The 24,092-nt window shown below is 38.7% G+C and overlaps 1 protein-coding gene across 2 annotated transcripts in view; it reads right to left on the bottom strand.

Moving 5' to 3' along the window:
* NSMAF (neutral sphingomyelinase activation associated factor) overlaps positions 1-18,411 on the bottom strand; it is a 39,654-nt gene extending 21,243 nt beyond the window's left edge. The window contains exons 1-10 of one of the 2 annotated variants that reach the window (XR_008731333.1): positions 18,244-18,411; positions 7,753-7,842; positions 7,577-7,655; positions 7,421-7,488; positions 7,294-7,330; positions 4,497-4,547; positions 1,946-2,017; positions 1,506-1,553; positions 1,356-1,408; positions 720-849 (exon numbers count right to left, since the gene is read on the bottom strand). Coding sequence is in view for 1 of the 2 variants with exons in the window: in XM_055704692.1 (XP_055560667.1) it covers positions 720-849; positions 1,356-1,408; positions 1,506-1,553; positions 1,946-2,017; positions 4,497-4,547; positions 7,294-7,330; positions 7,421-7,488; positions 7,577-7,655; positions 7,753-7,842; positions 18,244-18,296 (681 nt within the window). In the remaining variant the exon portion in view is untranslated. The remainder of the gene's footprint in view (positions 1-719; positions 850-1,355; positions 1,409-1,505; positions 1,554-1,945; positions 2,018-4,496; positions 4,548-7,293; positions 7,331-7,420; positions 7,489-7,576; positions 7,656-7,752; positions 7,843-18,243) is intronic. The other variant, XM_055704692.1, reaches the window with a different exon arrangement.
* Positions 18,412-24,092: the final 5,681 nt, after the last annotated feature.

The following is a 24,092-nucleotide window of genomic DNA, read 5'->3' as shown; positions in this document are numbered from 1 at the left end:
TATCACCCAAGTCGGTTGCCAGTTATAATAATCATGCAAGAGAGGAGCAGAACACAATAAGCTATACGAAAAAATAAGGAAGCCATTGGGCTGCTGGGCAAACTGTTTGCCAATGGTGCCAGCTGGTGGACAGAAATGGAATAGCACGTTGTCATCAGCTGTGAAACGCGTTTTCCTTGCCTGGACATGTCTCAGCAGGCCACTAATACTCTAAAAGTATCACTGCTATTTCTCTGACAAAAGTTCCAAAGCTGTAACCTGTCTGCCACATGCACTCAGGTTTCCTCTAGAGAAAAGAGATTATTAGTTTAATAGAAAACGTACCTAAGATCTTCCAATATAAAGTAAATGCACATAAAACTCGCACTAGGTAGGAACAGCATCACAGAGTAAGATTAAGAAATTTATCTTAAATGCAATGTCAAAAAAAGTGATGTTTAAATATTAAGAGTATGAAGAAAGGATATTTTGTGCTTTGTCAGTAGGAGGTCAGCTTTAAGCAAGTTGGCACAGAATAAAGCCTCAGAAGCAGATATACACTGAATGCAACAGAGCAGCACAGATAAAGGAAAACTAAAGAGCTTCTGATTCTAACTGAAAATAGAGCCTTGGAGATGTGCGCCATGTCCATTTAAGAGGAATCATACAGAAAATGAAAACTGTCCACTAGAGGGGCAGCGTGCTCACACCATATGCAAGATTGTCTACGAGGCACTTACAGGATATCCATTAAGAGGTTGGAAGTACAAGTTAGCATCAGTAACACACACATGCCCTGGATTAGTCACCAGTGGTGTCACCATTTCTGCTTTACATTCCATATGCAGCGTTTCAGAAATGCTTTGAAATCTACAAGTGAAGAAAAGGAGTAAGTTTACCTCCAGTTCTTTCTTAGGTAGAGCTACCCTTAAATTCTTTAGAAAGGTTTTAAGTTAGTTTATAACCTTGGGACTCTACTAAGCCTATTTTAGACATGAATAAAGTTCTTTGTTGAGAACTCTACTTAAACAGGCACTCCAGAAAGGAAAGTTGCTACCTTCTGCATCAGTCTCAGAGCAGTAAGCCAGCTGATTTTTCCACACAGAGCTTTATTTGGCATATACTGATGCCAAATTTGCAACAAATTCACAGATAAATGAACAGTGTGGAGAGAGAAAAAAGTATCACATTCATCTTCATAACACAGAATTTCCCATTTCCATTCCAGATGGTTCAGAATACAAAGATGATAACTGCCTGAATTAGAGAATTTATGCTGCCCCAAACAAGCACCTTGTTTGTTAAGTACTCTCGCAGTAGACTCATCAACCAAAAAGCTGAAAATAATTTCCAGTAGAAAGTGATTAGAAGGATACCTGTTTTTATCAAATGATGTTCTAGCCAAGCGTGACTGCAATATAGCAGTTATCTAACGTGGAAGAAAAAAAAGTTAATATGGTCTATGATTCAAATGCAATTAAAATTTTATTATTAAAACAGTGATAAAGAGCTAATCAGTTACTTACCATGGCAGCTTGATCTCCCATCTTATCTAGACAAGAAGCCCTGTAAAGCTGAAAAACAGGGAACTTTAAGTGAAATAGCATAGAGAACTCCCACACAGCTCAGAAGTCAATACAAACTGGAGGGGCCTTTAGCATTCTTAATGACAAGAGTACTAAAAGAGATATTATTTTTTCTTTTTAAAGTAGGACATGTTTGTTCGTTGCTACTGTCATGTTATTACTTTGCCTGTATACTATACCCGTGCACAGTAAAAGCTAATATGGGTAGCTTACGACAGGTGTCAGAACTAGATGCTGTGTTCAACTGCTACATTTTAAAAATAGATACTACAAAAATTTCACCTTCAAATTAAGTATTTAAATACAGCTCTCCATTAAATATATATATATAAAAAATAATGCTGTGATTAAGTGTGTAGCGATACCAAATAACCACATACCTGATGCAGAGTTTGCACAACATCTCCTAGTTTCCCAGCAACATCCAGTTGGAATAAGTGCTCTGTTCTACCCTAAAACCAAAAGTACATTTACTACAAATGAGTTTAAAATAAAGCTCAGTGAAAAAAAATCAAAACTAAAAGCACTCTAAAACCTGGTCAAAGTATGCTATCAAAGGTTGCAGCATACCTGAAACATTCCCAAGGCAGATGTTAAACACTATTTTTTTTTCTTTACAAATGTATCCTTCCTGTGGTAAGCTCTTTGTGCAGTATTTAGTCCATTATTTATGCAATGGAACATAGTAACTTTGAAGTGAACAAACCAATACAGCTTAAACATCAGTAAATATAAAAGTGCTACATATATAGCTAAATATATATATATTTATATTAGGTACTATATACCTTTTTTTATATATATATGTATTTATAAAAGGTACTAGCTAAATATAGAACTAGTACCTGCTCTGTGTACTTCAATATCAGCTGAACACAAGTAAATGTAGAATTAGTAAATGACATATCAAACAGCTACTGTGTATCTTTTAGACAAACAATACCAGCCCGTCAAATCTTTAAATACTAGTCTATAAAAGTTACCTTTCTCCTCTACATAAATAGTTTTGAGCTGAAAAGATCCTAAAGCCAACCACAACCTGTTTTGACCAGTTACTTATAAAAACCTCGCTAACATACCACCCAGCATGTCCAGCACACTCATTTTTCCCCTTCAGAGTTTTCCCAGCTTTCTTAAGTGTCGTTTCATAGTACATAGTTCTGGGTTTGACTTAAGCATATTCAAAGTATGTGCATAGATCGACTGGCAATACTTTTACACATAACTCATATTTAGCAAAGGTTGTGGGATCCCTTGATGACCCCTAATGTAGTATAAAATGTATCAACACGTTTCTGTAAGGTTTTGTAATTTCTCAGGCTAGTCTTTACAGAAGAAAAAAAAAAGTGAGTAGTAAGATGACATCAAGGCATTGATCAGTGGGTACAACCGGATTGATCTGAAACTGAAGGAAAGAAGACAAAGAAGCCTAGATGATCTTCAGTGAAATGTACATGATCTGAGCTGAACTGACAGCAATCCAAGAGGAAAGCATGCTTCAGGAAGCAACTGGAGCTTGAGTAAAGGGAGACAAGAAATCCAGTAACATTTAGATAAAAGCCTTGTAACATTTCACCCAGAGCACCATCTTCCTTCAACAGCGAAAGCACGGGTCTCATAAATCCTAGTGGATGATCCAACAAGGATTGCTCACAGACAGCAACGTAAAAGCTTTTGTAAGCAGTTCTCTCTGTAGCTCTCCAGCCGTATACAAAGACAATACCTCAGTATTTTGTAATTAAACTGAAACAATCAGTGCAGGACATGGAAGATAATATGTACTACCAAATTCCCGCACTCAATGACATGCCAATGATTCAAGTAGAAGATATTCAGCAACAACAGAAAAAAATCTGCAATGATTGAAGACAAACTAGATTTCTTGTTTTAATATGCAGAAACATAGCTGCACTTTGGTGAAGTAAATTATAATGGTTAACTGTCAGGAACATTTTAGGTATGAATGAATCTTGACTTAGGAGAAAATAAAGTGAAAAGCCTTCCAAACAGCCCTTTTGATTGTTTTATTTTCACTGTGTTGGTAATGTGGTAAGGTATTTGTATGATGCTTAATAAATTTTGCACATGGAGGCTAAACAGAAAATAGAAGGACTAGAAAAAAAAACAGGTTCAATATATAAAGAATGCACAAAGCAAACAAAGAAAATGTAAAAATCCCTGTTTAGAGACAGATCTAATCACAAAACCAACCTAAAGCAGCTGTTGAGAGAACAGAGATCAACTCTTGCCTCTTCCCTGCTCATTACAGTAACACAAATTTATGTCTCTATCATTCTTGAAATGTCTTACTTGAACAAATATGTTGAGAAATATCATTATGTCTGTTTCAATTCCAGGGCAAATACGGTGTTTAATGACTCTGAATTTTCATTTTGTGTTTTTGTTTTAACCCGTCCTGCATTCCAGGTGAAAAACTCTTACCTTGAGGCCTCCAGGCTCAGAATCAGAGGAGACCCACTCCATCAAGAGAAATCAACCAGAATTAAGCTCTGATTTATGCTGTAAGCAGTCTTATCTGCCATTTCTTTGAACTGTGAAACACTCAGCTGGGAACTATCAATTAGCAATCTTATCTCAGGTGTGAGCAGAACTGATGAGAAGCCATTTAGCCAGGAAGAAGTGTCCACTGGATACTAGCAGTCAGCTGACAGCTCTGACTGTTGAGCCCCCAGAGCCGCACATCAAGCTAAATAGCAAGTGTCAAGTCTGCAGTATGTCCTCCAAAAAATATCACAAGCCAGTTATGGAAGAATTCAGACACTTGTTTTATCAATATGCACAATTATTAATTTTTTAAGCTTTATTGTCATATTCCTCAAATGATAATTATCTTACCCTTTCAGAAATGGGAACATAAATCCTTGCAAAACATTAATTTTCTAAGATTAGCAAAAAAAGAAAAATACTTACTCTTACTGTTTTATAGGGTGCAATAATGTTTCTTTCTTTAATGAGAAAAACCTGAAAGAGTAAGAGATGTTACTGCTTCAGTCCTTAAAAATAATAAATAAATCAGAAGTACTGATAAAGACAAAGCTGAGAACACTGTTTAAGCAAGCAAAACACTGTTGCAATATCCTGCTTTAGCTACCCCAGACCTACACTGCAGAAAAACAATTGCCTTTTATAGCAGCTGTGTCCTATTTAGTTCAGAGGCTTACTTATCTAAATAGTTTATTAGTGGGTTTTTATTCTAATCATATGACCTTCAAGGAGATACAACATTAAAGGCAATATGCACTGCCATCTCATTCAGTGGAAGGATCGTCTCCCTCTTTCTTCTGGTGGCCCATGCCCTTAGGGCTCTGTCCTGATGGGCATTACCCCATACAGCAATTCACAATATAAACTACTGTGTAAACCTTCTCAAATGAACCTTCTTCCACTTTCAAACATTTTGCTTCCAGTTCCAGCCACCATGAACACCAGATTTCCTCTCTCATCCATCATTTTGTTTCTATGATCCTATTCTCACACCTGAGAGAATCTTCACACACACACACAAACACACACCCCAAACCCACATGAGTACTCTTCAGAACAGACTTGACTGCTAGCACATTGGTTTGTAGATATTACCTTACTATCAGCTGTCTGAGAGAAGCCAAGCCAGAAGTAAGTTGTGGTTTTGCTCTGTTTGTAGGGAAGGCTCAAACTTGCTCAGTCTCAGGTCTGAGTGTTAAGACTCAGGATTGGTTCTGAACTGCAAAAACCACACTGGACTGCGCTACTAACTGCCTTCTACTCCACGGCCCCAGAGACTTGGCTTGATCAAAGGGCTTTTTCCTGCGCCTTAGTTTGTTTCCTACAGCTAGCACACCTGTGGCTTTACACTCCAAGGCATCATGGCAGCAGTCTCAAACCAAGAGCAAACACTAAACTTGCAAGAACAGATGCTGTACCATTCTCTAGCCAAAAGCCTTCTGGCTGGCACGTGCAACCTTCCCACTTCCCCTTGGCTGGCAACAGAACCAGCCTTCACCACATGACCACTCACAGCACTGTCCAGCTAGAAGAAAGCGAGTGGTGTTCTCAGAAGCTTACAAGCTCAGCATGCCTCCCTAAGTGCTACATTAAAAAATAATGGCAATTACTGCTTTCATCCAACATCAGCATGTACAGATCTCAATCAGGCCATAGGAGAATAGGAATCAGAGACACCTGCTGTACACTCAGATAGCTCTTCTGCAAGAAAATTAAACATTTTTCTACACTGAGAGCCCCAAACTACATTAAAAAGTAGAAAATAAGAAAAAAAAAAGCAGCAAGCGGAGCAAAAACTTTAGGAAATTAAGACATTATGCTATTTTGGAGCATTTTCCTCCAATTTTATCTTGAGAAAAAATAGTGAAATAACCTCCTCATTCCCATTTGCTGTATTTTATAGCCACTGGTTTCTATGTTGCCTGTTACGTAAATCAGTTTCTTATCCAGCTAAACATTAACAATTTTTTTGAGCCTGACGTTCCAATTATTCACTACGTGCAGCTTCCTATAAGGCAGAAATTCTTACACTTAGATCATGATTTGTCATATGTACAACTAACAAGTGCTTCACACTTGAAAGTCCCTATGCCTTTTATACAAAATACCAGCATTTATCATGCCAGTCAACTATTTCAGAATGTTTCCCCAAAGACAGAAGGATGACTGGCAAGCTACACATGGGAGAGGCAGGGAGCGGGAGGTACTAACCACTGTTGCCATTTTAAAAGTTAATTCTCCTTTCCTATGAGATGTTTTTATAATCATTTTTTTTTAGAACATATACTAAAGATGTATGGTGGAACAATGGCATAGAACAATTAGAAACGTATTTTTAAAAAACCACTTAATACACTAAAGAATTCCCAAGACAAGAAACTCTGACTACACAATACTCTTCACAGAAGCAGTTTCAAGATGAAAATAAATATACTGATTACTTTAACACAGTCCACAAGTTTCTCCAGCATAGACAAAATTAAGTGCTTGAGTTCATTTTTGACTGTAGCAGTACTTAACTGAGCAAAGCTATCAATTTCAGGTATTGCTAAAGGCAGATTTTACAAAGGTGTTGGAATGTTTAAAAGGTTATTTCCCACCTCATCCCTGTTTTTTCCTGAAATGAAAACAAACATTTTTTGGAAACTTTTACAGCTTTGGAACACCTATTAGCTGCAATTTATCAAAGCTTGAAGTATATTCCCTTGGTTAACATTAAGTATGAACATATCCAAGTTAATCACAAGTCATGATTGAAACTCGAACTCAATATTTCAGGACAGCTATGGAAAATTATTTGGTGGACATACAGCACAGTACAATGTTTTCACAAAGCTGAACTGCAAGGATCAAGATGGCTTTGCCATTACCACTACACACTGCAGAAAGCAGGAGAAAGCAATACTGTAAGACCAAACCAATTATGATTAATAATCAGTTTAATTTCAGTCTATTCTCCTTTTTCATTCAATTCTAAAATTGCTTTAAGCTCCATTATAAAATGCACAGTGCAAAAAGTTTGCTTTAACAAATTGACTTAATGAAGTCATTAACAGTTTGAAATCTCCAGTATCAACAGCTTCACATTAATGCGAAGATTTTGACACTAATTAGTTTTGTTCCCAGTTAACCCCCCCACCTTAAGATTCCAGCTTTGAGGAAGACACCATTAAAGAATGTAACCTTGCTCATTTACCAAGAATCTGTTATATGCAGGTCTTACCTGGTTACTTACAACAGAAATCCCTCCAGATGTATCCCTAAAATGTAAATAAGATATTTGAAGAGATGGGTGTTTCAGCTTAAAAGAAGTTACATATATATATATATAGTAACTCAAATTCACGTACCGTGTGAAAGGGTTATTTGCTTCATTATCTTCCGGGGCTTTTATACTAATGCAGTCTCTCAGTGATATCTGCAGCAAGTTATAAAAATACATACTCCTTAAAAGCTTTTTAAGAAAATCTTAAGTTACCAAGAAATTGTAAGTTGGCACTGCTTACCTTGATAATGGGTCGGATATTGTCATCAGGTTCAAAAATTATTGACTTTGAGCAAATTTTTAGAGAGCCTCTGAATTTTCTAAAAGGAACAGTGAAAAAGAAAGTATTTGTATATGTGGTAGGAGATACATGAGACTAGAATGATTCCAGTAAATGAAAGTATGCAAGAGTTGTACCTTTCATCTCTGCAACCTTTATTTATAATATGATTAGCTGTGTGCTGCTCAAAATAATACTCCTCCAGGTTAAGAAGAAGCAGGGAAAACCTACAAATAAATAAAACTATTTGGTCAAAAAGAAACCACCATAACAGTTAGTATTCCAAATAAAATATACCAGGTGTTTGGGAAGTCTCCACTGATTTCTGTGCCATACCCCACACCCCAAGAATAAATTAAATTATTTTTTTTAAAAGAACAAACCCATATAGAAAATTTGTATACATGTATACACATGAAGATCAATGGATGTTCTTCCAACATATACAAAGTTAGATATTTGATTCTGTTCATATGTCTCAGGTGGGAACTATCCTAACGTAGCCAGGGTTTCCGCCTACTAAACATTAGTTTCGCGCTGATCAGTGTATGCCAGTCAAAACATGCAACACCACAAAAGGAGGGGCAAGAACTAATCACTTGGAACAAAGGAGGTTAGATCTTTCTGAAGCAAAGCCAAATTACATTGGTCTAAAATGTTAAATGAAAACATGGTTTTTACAACACAGCTGAGCCACATGCCGGATACCCTCTGAGGAAGCATTACCTTCCTCTCCGACCACACTTCTGCACTTCCTCTGTACCAATGCCTGTTCAACTCCACAGGATGGCTGTTTGTGAACTAATCCAAGAGACAACAAAACCCAACAACAAAATTTAAGTCTTCTAAATATTTAGTTGCAGGATTGTAGTGATGCCGATGCTGGTACGAGGTAAAATGCAAATAGGCTAGATTAGACACAACATGAAAGTGCATTCTCTACGGACTTAACTTAAAAAAACTGTTATACATGATTAAAACTCAACTTTACTAACAAGGTGAACACATGGTCATCGATGTGTTTCAACTGTGGGGAATGCCAGTGGGTATTGGCACAGCAGGAGGAGCAGAAACATATCACTTCAGCTGGAAGTACAACAGCTTGTTTGTGCGCAGCACTAGTTTGATCTGCAGAAGTACTTAGCATTCATTCACATCCATGCTTTGAGCTTTTTGTACTGTGTTCGCAATGTGCTTCATGAGAAATGCCTGTGACAATGCTAATAAACACCATCTCCCTAGAGCAGTACTCAAACAGCAGTAAATATGTTGAGAGTTCACAAAATGAACTAAATATACTGAATAGCATGCTTGTTAAGAAAGCATATATCACAATAGGAAAAACAGTGTTATTGGCAAACACATCTTATTCACATAAGATTTGTGTTGTGTCTGTTACATTAAACAGAACATAACAATAAAGGTTTACTGTAACTACAAGTAACAGTGGGTCCATATATTCAAATCTGCTTGTGTGTACAAGACACTTTGTCCTAATGCTCTGCTGCCTTTTCAAAATGGCATTATCTTAAACTATCTGTTTTCAAAAGAAGAGAGGTAATGATGCCATTAAGAAACAAATTATGTTAAAATTTTAGAAAACATGTGAATTAGAACAGTATATGCCATACAAAATTCAATACAAGTCTCCAAAACTCTCTTCAGCCTCTACTGTTGCTGCTACTATATGGTTCTTGAATATCTCTAGTTTCCAACAGGGTTTTAGAGGCTTTGCCTTCCTGTAGCTTTCCTCAGAAGACATAACTTCTTGCCTTCTGTTTCTCATTAAGTCTGTTCTTCAAACTTACTGTCACCTATGAAAGCAAGTACTATCAACAGGTGTACACTGAATTTCCAGGTTTCTCAGGCCTTGGTGACTTTGAAGGAGGCAAATCATTTTTTTCATATCTATTTTGATCACTCACCTTCAGGAAGCTGAAATAGAAGGTCTAGCCCTGCATTTTGAGGAAAAAAAAAAAACTTCACTAGGAACAGTCTACAAGCCAAGGGAAAAGATGAGTATGAAACCATAGCAGCTTCCACACAGTTACCATTAAATTCCATTTTTCAACATATCATCAAGTTGAAATCATCTGGGATGAACTTAAACAGCTTTCAGTCAAAGCGTGATAGGACTTGCTACATCTGAGTTTGCAAAATCCCAGAAATATTAATAGTTACATTAGGATATATAAAGAACAATTCACCATCAGAATGCTTTTCTTCCTAGTTTGTATAAGAACGCACATTCAACTTATATACAAGCCAAAACATTTAAATAAAAAAAGTTCAAAGGTAAAACCCAGATTTGTTTGAAAAAAAAATTAAAAAAATCTTCCTCTACCCTTATCAGGGGACAGACACTACTGACATAGGGAACAACCAGCTTCACAGCAATGACATCCACTGTACCACAACTTTTCTTCCAAGAAAACTGGTAGCACCTGGTTGATAGAATGCATTTCTGAAATTGTTCGTTCTTGGGCTCTTCCCTTTGTCTCCACCTATTCGTTAGACAAACTCCCCACATTTTTTACACTTTCCAAATTCACCTGTTGGCAGCACTGGTAATTACTAAACTTTCCTTTTAGGTCTTTGGTAAATACAGGAGTCCTTCATATGTTCAAGACAACCCCTGTTTTGACATTAGAACATTTGCTCTGTTATTCACAGTAACTACAGCATGTTTACATAAGCCAAAAAAACATGAACCAAGAGAGTACTTTCAAATTTCTCAAGATAACCATCCCCTAGAAACTGCAGTATCTTTATACTCAACACCTTATGCATCAATTCACCTTCCCAAAACCAGAAGCTGTGGGCTACTGGGAAGGATTTGAGGTACATTCTCCCTGGCATAATCCTCACTCCTGCTTAATCAGATGATTTCACAACAAAAAATAACACACAAGGTATCCACAAAAACTCAAGATAAACTTTTCATATAGGCTAACTAGGTACTGTGGGAAGGTGTAGGTTTCTTCCTTTTTAAATACAGTATTTACCAGCAGCATCCAATTTACCCTTCTACTATTAGTCTCTGTGTCTCTTCCACATGACTATTCCCTAACCAGTTTCACAGGGCATTGCTGTAGAGCTCCTTGCTGGATAGCAGTTACCTCCTTTGCCATAACCTCATGCTCAATTTCTGATCTCAGTTTTGCTGTCTTGAGAAAGGGTTATTTACTAGCAGATGTTAGTATGTCATATAGGCCAAGTGCATTTTCCCTGTTTTATCTTTCAGTTCACGCTCTCCACAGAGCCATCCAGGTGGTTCTGCAGTCTCTTCCAAGAATTTTTGCTTGTTACTACTCTCGTACTTGCAAGTCCACTTACTCTGACCACATCTTCCTATATTTTCAGCCTGCTATAAGTCACTTCTGCAGGCAGAGCCAGACATCATCTCCACAAAGATGTTAAATCTCCACAAATACAATCACCAATCTGTACTCTTCTCAAGTACCCATTGCAACTGGAATGAACTTAAAGCCTGTCCAAATATTGTCACAAAAACTGCACCTTTCAAAATTCCACCTTTCTTGGCTATAAATGATCCCTCAAACCACATGATTTCATGGTCTGCTTCTTCACCAGGCCAAAAGAGCATATGATTAAAGACACCACTAGCTAAGAAGAAATATTGTTATCCTTCTTCCTGGAGTTCGGCTGTTTACATACACCTATTGAGTCTATCTTTAACTCTTTTTCATGGTACTGCCAGTGTCTCCAGCTCCCTGGAGCTTTCCATGTCTCCTTTTCTCTTTCTCTTCTCTTTCAATTCCTCATGATAATAGTCCCTATTACCTTCATTTCTAAAAATATGTTTTCAAGTTCTAGTTATGATACCATAAGTAGAACCAAAATTTTCAGACCTGCATCTCAATTACTGGCTAACAAATCTAGATAAATTCAAGTTACTGCTAATTATGAACTTTGGAGATTATGAAGCATGATCCCTGCAGTAACAATTTCATTTGTCTGTGTTAATGATCCACAGGGTTGTCAAAAAAAAGGAAAAGTCTAGTAGCATCATCAGATGTTCCTAGAGTACAGTCAGAGCTTTTTATCTTCAAAGAACAGACTTCTTCCATGTAAATAAGCAGAGCTACTGATAGTTATTCTATCAACAGGGTTCCTCTTGAGAACAATTACTGCACAGGATGGTACTTCAGGCTTGCCACGAGGTTTAACAAGTATCTACAGAGAGCAAGGGAACAGATCAGTCTCTGGTATGTTGCGTGAGTAGACAAACAACATTGTGAAGGACTGGAAAATTAGGGAATCATTCACAATAGCTATACAGTTAAAGCCATGGGGATCTTTAAGATGCACCTAAGCAGCTGGACCTTAGGCTGACTGTCTTCCAAAGAGCTAAAGAAGGTATTCCAAAGACACTTGTGATATCAAGATGATAGTATATAAATTTTGTATGTCAGTCAACTGCTGTGTAGACCTATGACAGGAATTTGTATGCACACTTAGTATAGATCCAAAATAGTAATTTAATTCTTCTGTGCATGAAAGGAAGAAAAAAATCCAACCCCAAAACAACAAATAACAGTAGGAAGAGAATGCACGATACCCTGCATAAGAAACTGATTAAATCTGTAACAGCTGAGAATTGTATTTTGGTGTTCAGCCACTAAGCAGCTGTACTGTTCCCTGTGACAGCACACACTGTTAGCTTATGACTTACCACAGTGCCCTGGAAGAACAGCCTGGATCACAAAGCCAACGTCAAGTCAAGTAAGACTAACCCAGTTTGTTCCCAGTCTACTCTTGCTTGCCTTCAAGTCTAACTGGAAGGCACAAACACCCCCCCTCAATCTCACCAATTAATCCAGTAAACTGGTCTTCCAGTGAGAAGGACTGGACAACTTCAATAATGCAATTGGCTCTCCCCCCCAAATATAAAGAAACCAATAAAAATAAAATAATCACATGACCCTTGAAGCAAACCATAAGTATTAAATGGGAAATGTACAAAAATACTGTAATATCTAAAATGAAAAAGTTGGGCTTTTTTTTTTGTACTTTTAAATTGTCAGCAAGAACCAGCATCTTAAAAAAACAGTGCTGGTTCTAACACAAACAGTTGTGGTTTTTAATAAAAAGCAAAAGGATCTTCTACATTTGCCTGCTATTCTCAAACTTTGTATTCTCATAACACAGAAATAATCAAATATCAGTAACTATTCCATTTCAGGCAAATGGAAAAGAGTTAAGTTTGAGATATTTTTCTTATCATCAGCAAGTGGTTCATTTTAATCCATTTTCAAAATGTATAACTCAACTGTTACTTGACACTTCCCAAGTATAAATGATTTAACCAACATTTATTAAAAATCTACTTAGAGAAGTGTAATGCTATATCTTCTTTTGGAAAGCAACTCATGTATCTGTTGATGCAAACCTCTTTGAATTCAAGCAATAAAACTCACAGCTTAAGGTGTATTACAGGATATTTTTATACTGACTTCCTAATAAAGACACATTTCACAGGTTTATGTTCACAGATTTTGTGGTCACCATGCTATTTAATGGCTTGCAACAGACAGATTAAGTTAGTAAGCCACAGTTGTGTCTTCAGAGGTCATTTATCATTTTCTTATCTAAATAAACCTTATATATTCTTTTGAAAACGACAAGGAGAGACAAATTAGACAAGATTTTCAAAGAAAGCTCAAACCTCATGAAAGTATCCGTAAGGGGTGAGAGTTTGAAAGATGTTCAGTGCTTTATATTATGGCTTAAGTCTGGTCTTTATCCTTAAAAATCTTACCAATAGCAAACAAGCTTTCAGAAAACTTCTGAGAAGATGATTTTCTTAATACATGTGATCATTTAAAAATTGGAACTTAAGGGAAAAGAAAAAAAAAAAGCTTCAGTAGCTTCACTGGTCCACCAGCCTGAACTTGCAATGCCACAGAAACTACTTATGGTTGTGGAAACCATCCACTTCCAACTGAAAAAGCTATCACATTAGCAGATAGCTCACAATACAAGCTTCTGTTCACAGCTGTGGAGTTTCCCCAGGGCAGTTTTGCACAGATTTAGTAACCTGAATCAGCCCACGGAAGGGAACATGAAGTACCAGAGACAGTACAATGTGAAGGAGTTAAGGGCAAGAACAACGTGGCCAGGAATGAGACCCTACCCTTTGGAAGGCAGGAAGCCTGCGCAGCAGCTCTGCTGTCAGAGATGCTAAGAAGCAGTTTCACTTTCTAGGATGAAACCAGTCGGTAGCTACCACTGCCACCAGGGCAAAGCCCTAAGCTTTAGGGTGGGTGGAAGGGCACTTAAGCTGTTACAGATCAGGTTCAATGCAAACCGTGTATTTGAAATCAACAGCAGAAACAGCTTGGAGGAGGCAGGGAAAGAACAACATGCTAGGCAAGGGAACATCTTCTATTATGACAACTGACACAGCTGGGGGGAAAAAAAAGCAACACACAGAAAAAAACAACAACCTTTAAAGAACGTAAGGAGTTTCCCAGGTCTGAAAGAGAAGGCAGATTTTCAGTCACGATTGTGTGTGTCTGTCTGTCTTAAGGGTGGGGGCGCACGAGGGGAGACAGTAGATAATCAGTCGTGCACACCTCCACACACCCCCAGATAACTCTAATGAAGGCTCTAACAGCTTTTGTGTTGGAACATCTTCAATTTCCACTCAGTGTTGTAAGTATACAGAACCTGGTGGAGTAAAGGTTTTACTTTTTAATAGCGTATGACAGAGCTGTTTCAGCTTAAAAAGGTAAGCATCTACACTTAAGGGAAGTATTAGATTAAAGCATGCTAATATAATTTTTCTTGAAGACTCATTTTACATTTCTGTCTTTGTATAGTCCCAGAAGAATTACATTAAGAAAATCTGAAAAATTCCTATGAAGTGATGTGGAAGGTATTTTCTTGTGAAGGGAATTGGTTTGAAAAGCAGCTTGCCAAGAAAAGCAGAACTTAATCTACAGGAGCAGAAAGACAGGGGTGACATAGGTAAAACCAGTAAACGAACAAAGCAGTTAAGAACTGCGGTTGCTTTCTTCTAAACACAAAGTTCAAAGTGACCTGTTTACTTTTTGCCTTTTTCAAAAAGCTGCCATATAATTGACACTCTGAAAGGGCAGATAATGAGTCAAGAGACAGGAAAACTAGGTAAACGAGTCACGAAACTAAGCAGCAGCAAAACTTCGCCTCCTATTATGTCATACCCTATACACAAGGTTTAGGAACCCAAATGGCACCCAAACATTCCTAGCATTGTTCACAGTATGCAACAATGAAGCAAACCACACTTTACAACTACAAGTCCTGACAAGATGCTATAAAATATCCTGCAAATAGAGTGTGTCCTATCAGGCTTAGTCTACGTTAGAATTTTACTGTTACTTTGCTTGATGTGCATGTCCCTCTACACTTCACTTTGAAAAGAGCTTGTCTGAGATCCAACAACATGGTAGGAAAAAACCCCAAAACAATAAACCCAACAAACAAACAATTTCTTTTATATGCTAATGTCACCTACCAGCTGAAGCCCTGGACTTGTTCAAATTGGACACAGAAATGAACATGCAGGGCCCAGTGTCTTAGCAAAATCCTGATTACACCACCCAGAGAAGGTACCCCACTGATCCTGCTTTAAATTCTTAATCTGTGGTTGAATTCTTACCATTTCCATCATTTCATCAGGAAAGCACATGCTGGAAATCTACTTGGACACAAGGATTTCAAGTGGCTGATCCAACACACCTTGCACAATCACTTGACCTGATATTGGAAGTACAACCCTGATAATGGAAGGACATTGTCAGGGATGCAAAAGCAGGCCGGCCCAATCAAGCAGCAACCAACAGCTATGTAAAACCGATTCTGAAATTAAACATAATGAAAGCAAGCTGTAGGACTCAATTGCTGATGTTTGAATAAAAGCCTTCATTATGTACATTGTGTCCCAAGAGAGTAAGATAAGACTACAGACCACACAAAATATCCATCCACAGGACCTACATGGTGGCAGTAGGCTGCTCTGCAGGAGTGATGCTCCCAGCAGAAGAGATGAACCTCTCAAACGGGAAGCTGAGCAGTGTGCAAGACAAACCAGCAGAACCATTTCATAAAGAGCCTCTCTATGAAGTGTTTGGTTGCCCGTGTTTGGGCACACTGCCAATAGAACCAAGAACTCAATTTATAAAGAGAACACCACCGTGAGCCAAACACCACACCGTTTAATTTGAAGTTTTGTAACTAAAGCTGTTGAAAAATGGATTCTTGTTCATGAGTGCCAAGTATTTTAGGCATTAAATAAAGCAGGTAAGCATGCAAACAACACTAATTTAAAAAGGACATAATATCTTTCTTTACTCTGAACACCTGGGCAAAGTGAAAACAGAGATGTACACAGATGAAATTGAGATAAAATACAGATGAATTTGAATGGAAAATTCCTGCTAGAATGAACCTTCTCAGTAGGGACTAGGATTTGTTCAATCAAATGTAAATTTAAACCCGCTCCTTGTCTCAGTGTGCACACACAGGACACTTCAGTATTTTCTTGTTTTCTTCTAGAGAATTGCATACAGTCAGAGAAGTAGGTTTATGTAACCAGATATTAAAGCAGTCCAACTAATTAGTTAAGAGGAAATAGTTCTTTTCAGATCACTTAAAACCAATCTGATCTTCCCCCCAAAGCAACTGTATAAGAGGATTAACTTTTTACCTACTAAGTTTCACAGTACTCTTAACTAGAACTTCTACAGGTTACATTTTATAGAAAGTGTTGAAAAGAAAAGCTCTCCAAGGCTATCCCTTCAATTAAGTGACAAAAAGCTGGCTTTTTCCTGCTGTTTTAAGGCAGGACTGTAAAGAAAACAGGACACAAAGCTCACTATTTCTCATTTGGTATTTCAGAGCCCAAAATCTTTTAAGTCACTTAGATGTTTTTAAGATTTCCTGATTCAGAAAAGCACAGGAAGAGAGAATGGGAGAAGACCTGATACAGGGTACAAATTATACACAAATTTACTTTTATTTTAGACAAATATAAATTGTTAGGTAAGGGGTACAAACAGAGAAATTAATTTGCAGAGATTTAGATAGGAAAAGCTGCCAGTGCAAATTAGAACAAGTCTCATCTTTCATGAGCTGCTCAAATTACAAACCCAAATAAGATGATCTTAAAATGCCTGAGCAAAGAAAAATATTTCTCATTAGAGAATTTCAGTAACTGCAGATCAGTAATACTGACAGACATTGATATGTTGGGTTTGTTTTCAGGCCTTTTTAGAAGAGATTTAGATGCCACTTGGGTTCTTTGGGACAAGTCTGATGAGTTCTGGCCACCTTCTCAGCTTCTTCAGACAAAGGAGACTACATACGATCCTTAACAGAACTAATACAGTCATTCTTCACACTTTTCCTATACTTCAGGTATTTTACTTCAAAATTAAAAACCCTTCTCTTTCTACACAGGAAATCCGTCCATTCCCCCTGTGATCCCTCACACACAACTGAAACCACAGCAGCCCCCAAAAGCAACAAGGAGAACCGATATACAAGACAACAAAAAGCGAGCCAGAATATGTCTGTACTTAGAAAACACTTTAAAAGTTGCAGTAGCTTCATGGGCTGAATAGCAATGAATCAGAGTTTTTATAGGGACAAAGTGAGACCAGCGCTTTGTCATGTGTTTTTCTCACCAACAATAAACAGTGCTGCGTAACAAGCAGAGACCTACATCAGGAATTTGCACGGGATCAGCCTGTCCAGCTCCCGTGCCTGCTGGCTCCCCAGTTCCTGCAGCAGGAGGCAACTGGGGAGCCCTGCTCCCCCCAGAGAAGACACCCGTGTCCCTCCACTACACGACCCATGCTAACCTGGGCTCTCATCTTACAGAGATTTCATACACAGCGATAATGAGATGGCAAATGGTTTTGACACTTTGTGACAAGCCAGATGCTGATAAGCCACATAAAAGAAACAGGACACTACCTAAAAATAAGAGAGTATATTCAGCATGTACTCAAGACGTTCTTGCATGTTCGGTTAGCCACAGGCAAAGAGAATAGATTACAGTCAGAAAGCAGGAATGGGCTAATTGAACTTAACACTTTAAAGCGCCAGCACAGAGTCTGTAATTTAAGGGCTGACAATACACTGATTATAATGTTCATAAAAAAAAATAAACTCTGTCTTATAGCGAAGCAGAGCTGTAACTCCATGCCACTAACACAACTGAGAACAAACAAATACAAAGAAACCTACAGACGCTATTTTCAGGCAGTTTACACACGGCAAGCTGCATTCGTATTTTCCCAGGTCTGTTCTACAGCCTTTTCAGCCTTAACTCTCGGGAATCATCAGCCACCTCATTAAAACAGCAACAACAACGAGGGCACAGCCCGGTACAGCGCTGGGCGCAGATCCCGGCGCTCCACCGGGGCCGGCTGCCTCTCTGGAGGCCGCCCCACCGCCCCTCCGCCGCCCCCTCCCCGGCGGAGGGGGCAGGCCGGACTGGCGTGGGGGTAGGCCGGGGCGCCGGGGCACCGCGACACCGGGCCCGTCTCGCCAGCGAGGGAGCGGAGGGCGCCCCTGCCGTGGGGCCCGAAGCCGAGCGGGTGGCCGGGGCCGCTCACCTCTCCTTGGAGTACAGCTCCCGCTCCAGCCGCCGCTTGCGGATGAAAGCCATGGAGCCGCCCGGCCTAGGTGCTGCCGCCACAGCAGGCCAGGCCAGGCCAGGCCAGGCCGCGCCTCAGGGAGGCGGGGAGAGCGGGCCGGCCCGCGGCCGCAGACAGGCAGCCGGTCTGCCGGGCCCGGGCGGGGGCGCCCGCGCCGTTTATACCACCGGAGAGGCGGGGGAAGCTGGCACAAGCAGCCGGGAAAGCCGGCCTGTCAGCGCCGAGGGCTCTGCGTCCTCGCCCGGGCTGCGGCGTCTCTGCGGCCCCTCAGGGCCTCCGGGAAGAGGGCGCCGGGGCCGCTGGGCTGCCTTGGAGGGGGGGACCCTCTCCGCGGGAGCGCCGCTGGCCACACCACGCTCCCTCCCGCCATCCCTTGCCTTAAAGCTTCAGCCGCTTTACGTGTATGGTTGCAGGCACGCAAGTGCCACCCGTGCCCGCGGCTCCCGGCAGCGGGGACAGGCTGCGGAAACGCGCCCCTCGGGGCCCGGGGCGACGGTGGGCCCGGCCTCCCGGCCGCGTCCTGGGGCGGCAGGGAGCGTCGTGCTGGGGCCGAGAGCCGCTTTCGTGTCTGCACGGAGGGAAGCGCACCCTTCGTTACCTAGCGAAAAAGCCTGTTTACTTGCATTAAAATAAAAATTGTAAATATAATGCCACTGCAGTGAGACCCCCTCTGCCCATAATGTGTGTGACAGATGCCGTCCCGGCAGGGGGTGAAGTTCTGCCGGGTGTTCAAAGCCCAAAGAAAAACTCTGCAAAAGGGGGAGGTAAATAAAATCCCTCCGTTCATATAAAACACTTCATATAACTGCCATTGTATCTGAACAATTCATAACGTGTTTACTGACATGATCTCTTGTGAGGTAGAAAAATACTGCTACATGCATTTTTATAAGTAAAAAAATCGATTCACAGAGGGAATGTAATTTTTCACATAGGAATAAAAATAATTACAGGTGTGTAGGCCTCAAGAGATTGTCTAATCTAATCGCTGCTCTGAGGCTGAATCCGGTATATATATGTTGATCAGTGTTACTCAAATATTTTCAATTTGTAGACCTATAAGCGTGGGTATGAGAAGTATATATACTGAGGTTTGCTTTTCCCAATTGTCTTTCAAGGACTTCTTAGGCGCAGTTCACAGAATCTAAGGAGGTGACAGATCACAGTTTGAAAACCAGTGATATCAGCTGCAAGAGCTATTTCTCCAATTGATTTGTAAAGGCACCTGTTTGAAGAAAATCTGCAACACTTGCATGTAGCTTGTACAAATGTCTAACAGCATTTATGAATATGTATGTCCAATATCCAATCTGAATTTTCTTTGCTGCATTCCTTGTTGTCATACTCCCCGTGGAAATGGACCATATTTGTTATGTTGTTAAGTTTTAATAAATATGTGTGTGTAAATATATCTATATTTATTTATACAGCTGCTTATATGTGCAGATATGTATACCATCTTCTCATAGACTAAACAGTTTTGTTCAGTTTCCTCAGAGAATGCACTCATAAATGATTTATTCTTACAGTTTTACTCTGGCTTCTTTCCAGTGTGACTTTTGTCTTTATCTTAAGGTATAAGATAGCAGTCCAATTGAGGCATCAACACCAACTAGAGTGCAGTAATTATATCCCATGTATTAAACATGAGAGGAATATCTATAAATACATCCCAGAAAAAAACCTGCTTTTCTTGTGACAGAAACTGCTGCTCAGAACCTTTCCTAACATGTTGCCACCTAGTTCTCCCCATTTTATGCTGTGTCTTTAAGTTCTTCTCGGGTATTTTGCCTTAGCCTTAATGATTTAATCAGCTAACTTTAGGCATTTATACAAGTTATGAAACTAGTTTTGAAATCTGATTCTGTCTTCTAGCTCTCAGGCTGGTGAACACCAGTTTTTTTATGTATCTATATTCCATAGCATCTTGCAGATCACTAATGGAAATATTGCATAGAACTGAAGTGACTACAGATCCTTATGGGTTCTCACTGCAAATGCGCTCAAAGTTTGATTTTTGCAAGGAGCATGCCAATTGGTTGGTAGTTTCATGACAATTATGTTTCCTTTGCTTTTTGTTTTAATGAAGTGGTGTCTAAATTGTACTAAACTCAAGATCTATGATACTTACTCTTTTTCTACTGAATCAGTGAAATTGATTGTGAAAAAGAGCATTAGACTAGTGTGAGAGCATCTGACAAACTTATGCTAACTATGTCTTCTTCATCATGGAGTTTCTTCTAGAATATCCCTAAGGATCAAAATTAATCTGGTTGTCTTTGGACCTCCTTTCCTTAGATAGACACATTTTATCCTTTTATAGTTGCCTTGAACCTGTGTGGTCTTTTAGCAACTCAGAGACTGTTCTTGCTGTATTATTAAGTAAATTTCTTCAGGCCCTATTAAATAGAATACATGCAATTAAAATAGTTTTTAATGTGTTCCATTTCTAAATTCTATGGTAAGATAAATTTAACTAAGTATCTGGGCACTTCTAATGCATTTCCAGAACATTTTCTTGTTGCCCTTTATACCGCTTTTCACCTGTCACTCATCTTGTACTGTAGGCTTTCTGATTTTATTATTTTATTCATATTCTTTTATGTTACTTTTCAGTTATGTCCCTTTATTGTGACTTTTTTTTCAAGTCCTTGAAGAGCTCTTAGTGTGATGTTAACACAGTCTACTTAAGCTTCCTCTGGTTTCTTTTGTTTACATCAGGATAGCTTTCTGTTGTATGTTTAATTAAAAATGGATCTATTGTTCTCTGTAGAAAATCTAGGTTAGCTTTTAATGACTGAGCTTAGGCCTAGACCATACAGAAAGGAGGTTAATTAACTCATATAGAATGTCATGCTGTTATGATGAGCCTGCTTTTAGTACCTAGACTAGCTTGATTAAGGTTAGCTTAACTATTTCTACATAACAATGCAATTCATAGTTGGCAGCGTGAGCGTGCTTTTTCTTCCTCTTTTAATTATGGTAGGGAAGCCTATTTTGGTAAAATGTGTCATGATCACTTTCACCCAGTTTACCTTCTGCCTTTAAAATCAAAATGAGTTCCTCCCCAGTTGTCATGCAATTGAAGTTGGTAGTGCCTCATATAACTTCCTCTGCCCTGTGTAGCAAAAAATCATCCCTAAAATATCACAATAATTTGCTGGACATTTTATGTCCTGCCATATTGTTTTCTAACTCATATTCAGGTAATTGAAATCCACTGTTCTCTCCTGTGCAAGCTTTTTGAATACCTTTATTAGTTGTTCAGAGTAAGTCAGAAAAAACATCAGCTTCCTCCTTTTGAATACAGCTATAGCCTCTTATGAAAAATAGGCCCCAATCGTGTCATACTTTTACTTCCTCCTTGCCATTTTCACCAAGAACAGTATCTTTTGTCTCTTCCTGTGTTCAATATGAAATGAGTCATCCTCCCCTGATTTCCTGTGCCCATTTTCCATAGCATTCTTATATACAGCTATCACTGATGTGTGACACCATATCTCTGGGATGCTACTGAAACCATATTTTTCCCATAGGTTCACTAGATCCCTGGCATTTGACTTCAAATATGCCAAGATATTTTTCATTATTTTCTTTTCTGTCTTAATACCTACTTCTTTATTTTCTCTTCCTCTCTAAGAGTCCTTATTTCTAGCACTTTTTAACTGACCTTTTTTAAAGTCCCTTCCTAATGTTGTCAAAAGGTCTGTGAATCACTGTCCTAAATGCTTTTCCCTGTCTTTGTTGAATGGACATTATTTCTTCCCAATAGTATTATGGAACAACACCCCATGGTCAAGTAACTCAGACCCTCTGCCAAACCATCCACAAAACTGTGCCTTTAACCCCAGTATTTGTCACAGAGCAGCCAAAATCCAGTCCTCCCCATAAAAATATTAGTCTTCTGTCAAAGTGCTGTGATAATCCTGTCAGTCTGGCTGGTTTCCTTCATTCTAGATTTGTACCAGCATCTTGCTAGGGATGTCCTTGTCTTTGCTTGTATTTTCCAGGTAAGCATCCCTGCTCGTTTTCCTGAAGAAACTGGTGGAGAGCAAGTAACAGAAAGAATCAGAATGACAACACTTAGAACCATTATATTTTCACACTGGTAGTGCCACCTTAAATAAATAAATGGTTCTAATCAGTCAGTGCCTACGTATCAGCACAAGCTTAAAAATGTACATAGATTATTCTTTCATATATACATATGAATTTATATTGCACGATATGTACCTTAACATCATTGTAAATACAATCTTCATGTCTCAGGTGTAATACTGTGTCAACAGTTTTATTAGGGAAGGTTTTTATAATAGTGGGTTTATGGCAGCAATTCTTTGGGGTATTTATCTAGTAAAGCTTTGTCTTTCAGGTGCCTAAGAAGCCTCAAGTAATACAATGCTCAGTGTTCCATGTCAATCTGTTCTATTGTATTGAGAACTTTTAGACATGTTCAGAATAGGCTTAACCTCAACTATTGAAATCAGTGGTGAAGTTCTTACTGAACTGTTGGGAGCTTAAAAGACTCCTGTGTGTATTCAAGAATTCATCCAGTAATATGTTTATTCTGCAAGGTATGTCAATGGCCAACCCATGACACATTAACCAAAAGCAAAGCTAGTAAAGAATACAATACTTTAGCTTATTGTTATTAGAGTTAGTCAGAAAATGGAAGCACAGTTTTTTCATGGGAAATAGCATAGTCATCGCTCACTGTTTTCAATGACATTTAAACTATTTAAAATAAGTTTGCAGTTTTGTAAAGTTATCATTTTTTAAAGATACAAATGAATAGTTTTGCTTTCAGCAAAAGTTTAGGGCAGGCTAAATTCTGTAAAGCAGATGATAGCTCCAAGTTCTTTGTGGCATATGCTATCTTTTCATTGTGTGTGTACTCAGCCTAGAATAATATATCCTTAACTGGTACGTCTTGTTTCTACCACAGTAACAATAATAGAATCAACATCAGCAACAGGAACAATTAGATGTACCATGGCTTACCTGTTGCCCTGATCTGATTGATGACTTGAGGTACATGCAGAAATTCTCCTAATTTAAAAGTAATCATATAGAGTTTACCTTGATAATACCATTGCAAGCTCTGGTGTGAACACATTTAAATTTATAATCAGTTTTTTCATACTAAATTCTTCTAAGTTTTTTTGAGCTAGTTGTAAATCAGTTTGTATGTGTACACAAAGAAGTTTGTAAATATTTAACAGATTTAAAATCAATTTTAATTAAACCAATATCTGTCAATAAACAGATGTATAATTTACCATTGTACCTGGAGCAAAACAACCATAAAGGCAGATTTTCAGTGTCAGCATTTAAAGCTGTTCTGTAAGTAATACCATGAAGGCAAGGAAGAGAGACTTTTGTACAATTATTTTACCCAACTGTCACGACGGAGGGAAGACACAGTCACTCAATATGAGTGATCAGCAGACTTCGTTTATTGTCCCTTACAGTCACCTTTTATGCCTTGTGATAATTAGCTCATACATATTACAAAAGTTAAGCTCATTATTGGTTAGTTGCCTAAATACCAAGCCCGTCCCTAGTTTCTCTTCTGTAGTTATCTGTTCCCACTTGTAACATTCTTTTCCCACCACGATCTTCCTGTTATTGCGTAACAAGAACAGCCAAGGATAGTGTATTTTTGCTTTACCTCAGCTAAGCTGAGAGCGATGTGCATTTTTGTCCAGCCAGCTGGACTATGTCTATGTGACCCTTTTCAGCTAGCCAGTTATCCACACCCAACAATTTAAATTCATGATTTTATGTAAAATTAATGTTTCTAGTGA

Source organism: Falco cherrug, chromosome 3, assembly GCF_023634085.1.
Source record: "Falco cherrug isolate bFalChe1 chromosome 3, bFalChe1.pri, whole genome shotgun sequence".
Classification (NCBI taxonomy): domain Eukaryota; kingdom Metazoa; phylum Chordata; class Aves; order Falconiformes; family Falconidae; genus Falco; species Falco cherrug.
Note: the sequence above shows the minus strand (reverse complement) of the source record. Positions and strands in the feature narration are given on the sequence as shown.